We start from the raw sequence: 11,031 nt of genomic DNA on the forward strand, positions 1-11,031 counted from the left end.
GGCTAGAATATACACGGCGATAGAGTTATAATCACACGTCTTAGCGTTGTACGGATATCCATCTAAGGCCTTAATGATTTCAGAATTCTATGATCTTGGGCTCGTTGGATTCGTCTCGCCGAGCCGCTCGATTCGATTATAGGCACTTCATGTTTGGAAACCGTTTGGTAATCCAAATAGTGGTTCGAACCTTCCAACAACTCTTCAGACTTCTGATTTGGACCCATTTGGGGTCGGATTGGGTTGAATTTGGTGTCGTTGGGTTCGTATTTTTGAGACGTTCAGTTTGACTATAAGTTTTCTGAAATTGAAGTTCATATGGTCCCAATTTTAATTTTGGAAGCTTCCAACTTGATTTTGTCTCAAGATTCGTGCCGATCAAGATAATTTTTTGAGGATATATAAGTGCTTTCTTGAAACTCAAGATAGAGTTAAAGACTCCAACTCTAAGCTCGCCCTCTTCATTTAGAGAATGAGGATTTATTTATAAATTGTTTAAAGATAGGTCATGCTACTTTATGCCACTCCATGCCATAGTTACCCCGCAAAAGGCATTCAATTAAGGCCAAATTTTAAAAAGGAGGTTGATTGTAAAGTAATTAAGCAAAAAATTACAATTATTCAAAAATTTAAAAAGCAATAAAAAGGCCACATAATTTAACGTTTTCTTAAGGAAAAGCTAAACTACAATAGTTTAGGGTTTTCTTCAAAAATATTAAAAAATGTCATGTAACCTATTTTAAGAAAGCGCCAAACAGATTAATATTTTCTGAAGAAACTCTCAAATTATTTGATGTTTTTTTTTTTTATTTGTAAATAATTACTATTCTTATACTTAATTACTCTATAATAATAATAATTATTATTATTTTAGTTTGCCTTCAATTCGTTCTATAACTTTTCGTCGTCCTTTCAGCTTCTACCTTAATTCGGTCTTTTATTTCCTTTTGGGGTTAGGGCTTTCTTCATTGGAACCAGAAATGGCTTCGTCGAAGCCTTCAATGAGGAAGCCGGTGTTCGTGAAAGTGGATCAGTTGAAGCCGGGGACGAGCGGGCACACACTTACGGTGAAGGTGCTTGAGTCGAAGACAGTGCTGCAGAAGGGCCGAGCTGCATCGGCACACCTCCGGCAGACGAAGATTGCCGAATGCCTTGTTGGGGACGACACGGGAACCATCATATTCAAAGCCCGAAACGACCAGGGTTCGCTTTCTTTATCCCTCTACATTGCGGCCAATACTTTGCTTTGGAGTGCTTTATTCTTTTCGTTCGAGTTGTTAATTTGGATCGAATTCCTGCTAGATCAATTCTTTTCTCCATTGGTGGGGTTTTTGTTTCATGAAGGAAAGAGGAGGTGGCTTGGATGCTTAATGGTTATTTAGATTTTGTTTTGGCATTATTATTATTTTTTTAATACATAAGGACACTTACAAAACTCTAAGAATTTTTTTCTCATTCATATTTTTTCTTTCTTTCTTTCTTTTATCTTCATCTATTCCTTTTTTTTTAAATTTCTTTTCTCAAAATTTTTTAATGAAAATTTATCTTCATCTATTCCTTACGCATGTGTGAGGGGGGACATTTACATACATACCACATAATTCTTATGATTTTATATATTTGACACCTAAACTATTTTATTTACTAGTATAACACCTAAATCCTTAAATCATATCAGAAGTGCCATTAATATTAATTTTTCTAAATGAGATGTACCTTTTGATTCATAGTTTTTGATGGGATTGTAATGCAAAAGTATTATGTTAATAATTGTTGAAGTTTATGTGTGAGCATATTTGCCAACGGCGAATGACACATCATGGCACAAACTATTCTATAAAGCCGCGATGAATAACACACGATATAGTGCTCCTAATTATAAACATGGAGTAAAATATAAAATAATTATAAAAAGTAGATAGTAATATCAAATATCATTAAAAACAAGCCTTTATCCTATTATGTGGGTCGGCTACATAATTTTTTTTGACCATTGTGTCTTGTTAAGGAAAAATTATTACATCCGGTGAAAATACCGAGCAAAATCGAGCATACCGAGTGTACCGAGCGCGCTGTACCGAGCACTTTAGTGACGTGGCATTTTGTTATTGGTTTCCGGATGCATTCGATAACCTGACGGAATAATTACTCCTTGTTAAGGGTCATATTCTCATCAAAATCTCATATAAATCTAAATATAATATGAAATATCATTAAATAGCAAAAAATAGTAGTCATATGACAACAATTTGAAAAATAAAATAATTAAAAAACAACTAAAACATACTCATAATCTTATGTCAAGTAAACCATCTTCATGCTACTATTATGTCCTAAGTAATTGGCTCAACCTCCAAAACTCAACTAAATAGACCTTGTCATATAAGGCCATTTGTGTATGGTTGATGTAAAATGTAAGGATGTATATGATAGGTTGTGGACCTCACCTCATTTCAAGAGCTAAAAGACTCTTGTTTTGTGGGTCCCAACACCTCATTTTAGACCTATAGGAGGAAAAAAGTTTAAGGGGAGATCATTGGAGGAAATGTGAGGTGCATTTATGGTGGGATTAGGGTTGATTTTATGGGGTAAAGTTTGTATGTGGGAGGAATTTATGTGAAGAATTTTCTAAAGTAATTTTTCTTAGGTGATTTTGGGTTCCTTGTTACTGCTAGGAAATTGGAGGAGAGTCGATTCACCTCTCGAATAGTGAATCAATATTATCTTATGTTTATTTGATCAAAGATTGTTATTTCAGCTTTATTAGCGTTTTTCCAGCATGCCATTGTTATTTTCTCTTGATTTTGTTGGCTATTTTTTGCTGTTTGGAGCTGATTTCATTATAGTGGTTGTTTTAGGTGTTGATTTAATTTCCAAAACATATCAAATTATACCAGAGCAAGTTTTTGAGATCGATGGTTGGGAGAAGAGTTGAGACGTTGGAAGAAAAGTAAGAGGGGGAAGTAGAGAAGATGCAAACGGATGTGGGATCGTTGAATAAGCATTTTCCAGCGACGGAAGGAAGATTTGAGAATATCCTGGAGGAGATGATGAAGTGAATGTTGTAGTTTCAAACTAAAGCGGTTCCACCGTAAGTAAGGGGGAATCAAAGAAATGACATGCCAAAGGGAGACGGAGAGGTGAAAATTTTAGGAGAGGAGGAGGATTATCCTACCTTGAGCCTCTACTGAGAAGGGAGATTGATAGGAAATATGGCGGTAGTAGGGAGTGAAAAGAAGAGTATAAGCTAGATGAATTTGAAGGAAGAGAGGGGTATGAAAGGAGAAGGGAGGAGTGAGAACCATGGCGAGACCCATATGCTTGCTTTATGGGAGGCATGGGGGGTGAAAGGGGAAATTGGAGTGGAGGAGATCCGAAGGTCAGGAAGCTGAAAATGTCAGTGTTTGAAGCGAGTATGCACATGGGTGGATCTATAGAGTAGAGAAATATTTTGGGGTGAATGAGTTGATGGAAGGGGAGAGGCTTATGACAATGGCTCTATGTCTTGAAGGGAATGTACTGGCATGGTACCAATAGAGGGAGATGAGGTAACCGATCTATTAATGGGAGGATTTCAAGAACCATTTATTGGAGCGCTTTCAAACTAAGCAGGAGGGGGACTATTATGAGTAGTTTTTTGCTCTGACACAGGTGGGAACGTTTAGGGAGACTATCGGAAACGATGTTAGAGAGCAATTTCATGAAGGGACTTAAACTAGAGCTGAGAGACGCAGTGCGGCTGGCAAGACCCCGTGACTTGGGAGATGCTATGGAGTTAGTCCAGTTGATAGAGGATACAAGCTCACTAAGAGGAGTAACAAAGGGGGCAGTTTTGGGGGTTCTTACTGCACAACGATCACCTTCCTTGCACTTAGTGTGTTGACAGTGTTAGGTAAAAGAGAAGCTCCAAAGGAGAAAGGTTTGGCAGCTCAGCCGGGAGGGAACTTTAAACGGCTAATTGATACGGAGCTACATGACAAGCGAGCTTAGGGGTTATGTTTTAGGTGCGACAAGAAGTTTAAATCAGGCCATAGGTGTATAAATCGCACCTTTATGTTCTTTTTTGTTTGTGATGAGGAGATTGGTGGAGTAGAAGAAGAAAAGAGAAGTGTTAGAGGATGAGGAGCCCTTACACTTGGAGATGGCAGAGGTTTCGTTAAATTATGTAGTGGGATTCACCTTAAATCACATTATGAAAATGAGGGGATGGATAGGAGGGGAAGCAGTGGCGATTTTAGTGGATAGTGGGGCTACCCAGAATTTTATATCAAATCAGGTGGTTGATAAGCTGGGGCTAAAGCTGGTAGACACAGGATATTTTGGGGTGATTGTGGACACAAGGCAGGGGTATCTATCAGGGATTGGTGGTGGAGTTGAAGGAGATTCACATTAGAGAGGATTTTATTCCACCTGAGTTGGGAAGTACGGATCTGATCTTGGGTATGAAGTGATTACAAACTTTGGGGGAGACCAAGGTGGACTGGAAGGCCTTAGCTATGGAAATCCAAGTGAAGGCGAGAAAGGTGGTGATTAAGGGAGACCCTAGTTTATCCAAAGCAATGGTTTCCTTGAAAACCATGGTGCGTGCCATACAAGGTGAAGGATTGGGATTCTTGGTGGAGCTCCAGAGCTTGGAGGGAGGAGATGCTTGGGAGATAGAGGACATTCTAAGAGTAGCTTAGCCAGTTCTCCAACATTTTGGTGAAGTATTCTAACCTCCCCAAGGATTGTCTCCTCTGCGGAGCACGAGCATGCTATTATTCTAAAGGAAGGAGTCACTCTCATTAGTGTTCAACTATACTGCTACCTACAGGTCCAAAAGGATGAGATTGAGAGGTTGATTTGGGAGATGCTTGAAGCCGAGATCATTAAGCCAAGTGTGAGCCAGTTTTCTAGTCCCATGTTGTTGGTGAAGAAGAAGGATAACAGTTGGAGATTCTATGTAGATTATCGTGCTTTGAATAAGGAGACTGTGCCAGACAAGTTTTTCATATCGGTCATTGATGAGATGCTAGATGAGTTGCATGGTTCGGTAGTGTTCTCAAATATCAATTTGAGTCCGGGTATCTCCAGATTAGAAATAGACCAAAAGACACCCACAATATGACTTTCAGAACTTATGAGGGACACTATGAGTTCTTGGTGATGCTTTTAGGCCTCACAAATGCCCTTGCCACTTTCCATTCACTTATGAATATAGTGTTCAAAACTTATCTTCGAAAGTTTGCTCTGGTATTCTTTGATGACATCCTTTTTAATAGCAAGTTGGAGGAGCACTTGGGAATGCTGTTGGGAACTTTGAAGGAGCACCGATTATATGCCACCTTGAATAAGTGTTTTTTTGCGCAGCAAGGGTGGCGTACTTGGGCCATATAGTTTCTTAAGCTGGGGTGTCCGCGGATTCAACCAAGATAGAGGCAATGGAGTGGCCAATGCCTAAAAACCTGAAGGGGCTAAGGAGATTCTTAGGACTCACAGGATAATACTTGAGGTTTGTGAAGGGATATACCTCTATAGCCTGGCCGTTGACAGAGCAGCTGAAGGACAATTTCAAATGAGGGGAGATAGCAACTCATACATTTGAGCAGCTGAAGAAAGGCATGAATAGTGTCCTTGTGTTAGCACTATCAGATTTCAATCAACTGTTTATAGTAGAGACTAATGCATCAGGTTATGGTAGCCAAGTGTTGATTGCTAGGGTCAGATTGAAATCAGTATTTGAAAGTGAACTAGCGGCGATTGTGTTAGAAATTCAGAAGTAGCGACCTTACCTTTTGGGGTGGCACTTTATTGTCAGGACCGATAAGAGGAGTTTGAAGTTCTTGCTAGAACAAATGATGGTGATAGAGGAGCATCAACGGTGACTTTCCAAGTTGTTTGAGTATGACTTTAAGATCCAATACAAGCCCGAGTTAGAAAATAAAGCTGTATATGCTCTCTCCAAATGTAGTGAAGATTCTCAAGTTATGACTATTGGTCTCCATGGTGGTGGATTGGGATGCCTTGAAGCAATAGAGCGAGTAGGATGAAGAGCTGAGTAAAAGCATAGGAGATTTATTGCAGAACAATGATAATGATCCTGGTTATTTCGTGGTGGGTCAAAAGTTGCTTTACCAAGGACGGTTTGTGCTATCAAGGACACCACACATCCCTCACTTGCTGCAACAATTTCATGGCACAGCTGTAGGGGGACATTCGGGAATGCATGAGACACTCCGTTGATTGGCAGCAGAATTGTACTAAGTGGGCATGCAAAAGGATGTGGAGAAGATGGTGGCCAGTTATGATGTATGTCAGAGACACAAATACTAGGCTATGGCTCAAGGTGGTCTTTTACAGCCTTTAGTGTTACTTGAGAAGGTGTAGGAAGCGATGACATTCAGGGATTGCTTAAGTTAGAAGGATTCATCATGATTCTAGTGGTGTTGGATAGATTGAGCAATTATGTTCATTTCATTCCCCTACGCCAACCATATACTATGATGTTAGTGGCAACTGCTTTCATTAGAGAGGTGGTCCATTTTTATGGCATACCTGAGTCAATAGTGTATGATCAAGACAAGGTCTTTTTGAAGGAGCTATTCAAGATGTAGGGAACTATCTTGAAGCGGAGTACTGCTTATCACCCTTAGACAGATGGCCATATAGAGGTTGGAAATTGCAATGTGGTTACTTATCTTCGTTGCTTTGTCTCGTATACCCTAATGATGTGGGCCAAATGGCTAGCATGGACAGAGTACTGGTATAACACTTCATATTATATAACAGCCTAGACAACACCCTTTAAAATCCTATATGACCCCCTTATTTATTACATTATGGGCATGTAAACACACCAGCATTGTCAGTGGAGTAATATTTGGTGAAAAGGGACTGGATCTTTGAAGAATTGAAGGGACATTTTGATGTGGAACAGGGGCGGGGGTAATAAAATTAAGAATCTAAAATTCCATCTCGAATTTTTCTTAATTAATGGATTTGAATTTGAAATTCAAACAAAAAAAGAAGGGAGGGAAGAGAAGAATTAATTATCTCCTTAATTGGGGCCTTTAATTAGGAAGGAAATCATTAGGATAAAGAGGAGAGAGGGGCCGGCCAAGTGAGAGGGAAGGATGAGGTGTCTAAGTTCAATGAATGTGAATTAAGCATTAATTGGGATTGAGAATTAAATCTGAAATTAATTTCAAATTTGGAGGGATTGGAGGGGCTTCCTAAAATGGATTTATTAATTCGGAAAGATTTTTGAAATTCAAATCTATTTGAATTCAATTTAAGAAGCTTTCCAAATTAACAATGGACTAATTTAGGAAAGTAATCAAGAGGCTATTTAAATTTGAAATTCAAACTTGTGGATGAAGAGGGGCCAACAGCTTCAAGGAGGGGAGGGGTTTAAGAAAGGGAAATTAATGCTTGCTTGAATTTGAACTTTAAATTATGAAGGATTGATTTAATTCCAACCCTATTTAAAATTCAAATGGGCATGAATTTAGGAAAAATAGAGATTCTCATTTTAGGAAACAAATTAAAAATTCAAATTTATTAGAATATGAAATTAAATTGTTCCCAAAATAAGCAAGGTTCAATTGGAAGGTTTTGAATGCAAGATTTGAATGGGTGGAGCTAAAGGAAGAGGAAGGAGATGTGGATTTCAGTGGGGAAGGGGACCAACGTTTAATGGAGGGGATGGGGTTGCCGGCTAGGAGGTGGTGGAGTTTGATTTAGAGAGTGGGAGGAGAGAAGAGGGAAGCTTGGCCGGTGGCTATGAAGGGGGTATAGCCGGTGGTCAAGGGAGAAGGAGAAAAGGAGTTCAGGGAAAGAAAGATAAAACCGTGAGCCCGGACGCTTCCTGCGGATGATGGGTAATACATTGCCATTCGCCAAGGGACTTCAAGCCACGAGCCCGGACCCATCCTACAGCTGGTGGATACTATGATTTCCTCCCATAGTGATCTCACTAAAGTCCTCCCAAGGAACATAAGTATAGAACAATTTTTTTTATTAAAACTCCATCATTCTCTAATACAAGAGCAAGGGTCTTTATATATAGGACTTAAAAAAAACTAAAAGACAACTTTGTTCTTTTCTTTTGATTTTGGTGGCTATTTTTTGTTATTCGGTGCTAATTTTATTCTAGTGTCTATTTTGGGTGTTGATTTGATCTTCAAAACATATCATTATTTTAGTCATGTCAGGTGATTGTTACCTTCGACAAGCTAACGTCTTCTGATCGACCAGACATGAAAGGGAGATCATTAGCTTAGCAGGAACGTTCGTCTTGACCTTCAATCAGACAAGAACGCTTAACCTTGCGAAGGGAAGAGAGCTAGGTACCTTCGACGAAAGAAGGTACAACTAAACTAGCATAGCAGCGTAGGGAAGAGCATAGGGAAGACAGATCTTACCTTAATAGTGATTCTCTTGTGACCTTCAATCTGATATAAATGCCTTTGCCGAAGATTATATCTAGCGACGAAGAAGAGAAGAGCGTAAGGAGGCGACTAAGCTTCGTGACCTAGCAGCAAAGAAGGGAAGAGTGCTCGTTGCTTTAGCGAACGCATGGTAAGAAGATCATATCTTCTTATTTGAGAAGCTTCCTTCATGATGAAAAAAGATAAGAGTGGAATGTATTCGTTGACCAACAATGGGCCGAAGTGAATGAAACCTAATAAAACCCTAACTAAATCCTTTATTCCATATTAAATAATTTTAAATTTCATGATTGTTTTAATTTAAAATTTAAAAAAATTATAAGTATTAAAAATATTTTATAATCATATTAAATTATCCTTAAAAAATTTGGGTGCACTATTTGTGCCATGTGCCATGGCGCACACATGGCGTAAATAGTGCATGCCATTTTAAACCTATGCGCCGTGCATACATATTGCATCATATATGCATCGTGCTGCGCCGTGTGCCATGACGCATGCTAGTTTGCGCCATTGACATGTATGAGTGTGAGATATATAAGTTTATAAAAATCATATGATATGTAGATAAATCCTTTAATTTTTTTTTTGTTGGGCTAACCAAAGATCTTTGTTCGATTAAAGTAGTCATTTTGATCTAATCAAACCTTGGTATCTTTTCATGTTATACCATTCAAAAACTAGTCAATACCAAAATATTTAGAAATTAATTAGGATTTGGAATAATTTTAGTAAATTACCATTTTTCAGTGGAATGCTAGTAGATTAATGGGGTTTGTGGAACCCTTGTAATTTACCAAAACATGAGTAAAATTAGTAGTAATCGATGGAGCTTTGGTAAAAGTTCCCAGAGTTGATGCTATCCAAGTAATCTTGCAAGGTTTGAAAATCATTAGAGCTTTCTATTGTCACTGTTCTTAAAAGTAGAAAAGTTAATGGCTTCTTATAAATTAAAGTTGAAAATTATTTCTCTTATTACAAATTGGCCAAACTATCGTTATTGCACTAATTTCTCTATATGCTAATTGATTTTTGAGATATAAAAAAGAAAGTTCTAAGCACATGCTAGGTTAGAAATTTCATCACTCATTTGTGCTGTCTCAATACTTAGTTTATTAAATATCACGCTTCATTGGAATATAATTTGGAGCATGCATTTTTTACTTTATCTTGTCAGTCTAATTTTTTTTTTAAAATATTTGTATTGGCCAAATCAAAGGTACTAAAAATAATTTTTTCTTAATATTCATGAAGACAATGAAAGATGCTTATATAACATCAATATTTTCGTTTTCATAGTTGCATTATTAAATACATAATATGTTATAGTAAATTTACTAAAATATTTTTTGAATGTTGATAATGAATCAATCTAGGTCATTCTTCCAGATGGGTTTATTGTTGTGCCACAATTATCATATATGATGGAGAGAAAGTGGTGTTTTTGTCATTGGGAGGTTAAAGATTGAAAGATAAATTTTCCATGAGAATGTTGCTTTGAGAAAGGATGGATCTAAGGGGATGAAGAATAGATGGTAAGGAGTTACTCATGAGATTGCTTTATTGAGGGTAATGGTTGAATTGAGAGGGGCTGTAGGAGTCTTTGGGTGCCATTTGGATTGTATGAGTCTCGATGCGGTGTTTAACACAACATTAACAGTTCTATGCAGCAATGTGTATTTTTGTGCTGAGAAGCACCTCAAGTACTGTCACAATATTTATAGATTTGGAGCCTTGTTGTACAACAATAAAAACATCAAGCCTTCACTATATTGGGTCGGTTACATCAATCTTTTTGTTGTGCAAGATAAAATTCTCAAATTTGTAGGTGCAAGATAAAATTCTTAGATTTGTAGGTGTATTAATGCTCTTTATTGTTGGGGAAAAGCATGCACCTGAGAACAATGACAATCATGAAAATGTAAAAAACAATATACAAGGAGAATACTTAGAAAAAAAGTGAGTTTATGATAAAATAAATCTTCATTTAAGCAAGATATCAATTAATTATGTAATCAAATTATGAAGATTTTTGACCTTCTTAACTTCATTAAATTATGCAGTGATATGTATTTTAAATTTTTAATTAAGGTTATGAAAATCAGATTGGACATAGAAACAGGAGAATGAGAGATTCAAGGCTTAATTGTTTAAATTGAGTTGAACCAGAAGATGTAAAAAATATTGAATTTTTTTAAATAATGTTAAAATGTTATAATGATGATGTAATAATTATCTGATAATATAATATTATGACTGAAAAATAAACAGAATTCATTCACATTATCTTCTATAATTTTAAATTTAAATAACTTCAGTCTATAAATTTGTTTTTAATCTAAATTGAGTTTATATATATAAGCATATAATTTAAAATAAATTATTATTAATTTATGTTACATAGTATATAAAAATTATATAACAAATTCACATTATAAAATACATATATAAATCATTCATGTGTATGATTAAAATTAAATGTATAAAATTTAATTATTTATAATGTATAATTAAATATATAAAAAAATTAATAGATAAAGAAATAATTATTCTGAACTAAAAAAATAAGTATTATTCATATTATAAAAAATTAATAAAAAAA

At 36.5% G+C, this 11,031-nt stretch overlaps 1 protein-coding gene across 1 annotated transcript in view; it reads left to right on the forward strand.

Moving 5' to 3' along the window:
• Nucleotides 1–909: 909 nt before the first annotated feature.
• LOC110093817 (uncharacterized protein At4g28440) overlaps nt 910–11,031 on the forward strand; it is a 31,200-nt gene continuing 21,078 nt past the window's right edge. Inside the window, exon 1 of the mRNA XM_020818816.2 lies at nt 910–1,203. Coding sequence (XP_020674475.1) covers nt 981–1,203 — 223 coding nt within the window. The 5' untranslated portion in view covers nt 910–980. The remainder of the gene's footprint in view (nt 1,204–11,031) is intronic.

Source organism: Dendrobium catenatum, unplaced genomic scaffold (assembly GCF_001605985.2).
Source record: "Dendrobium catenatum unplaced genomic scaffold, ASM160598v2 fragScaff_scaffold_1497, whole genome shotgun sequence".
Lineage (NCBI taxonomy): Eukaryota > Viridiplantae > Streptophyta > Magnoliopsida > Asparagales > Orchidaceae > Dendrobium > Dendrobium catenatum.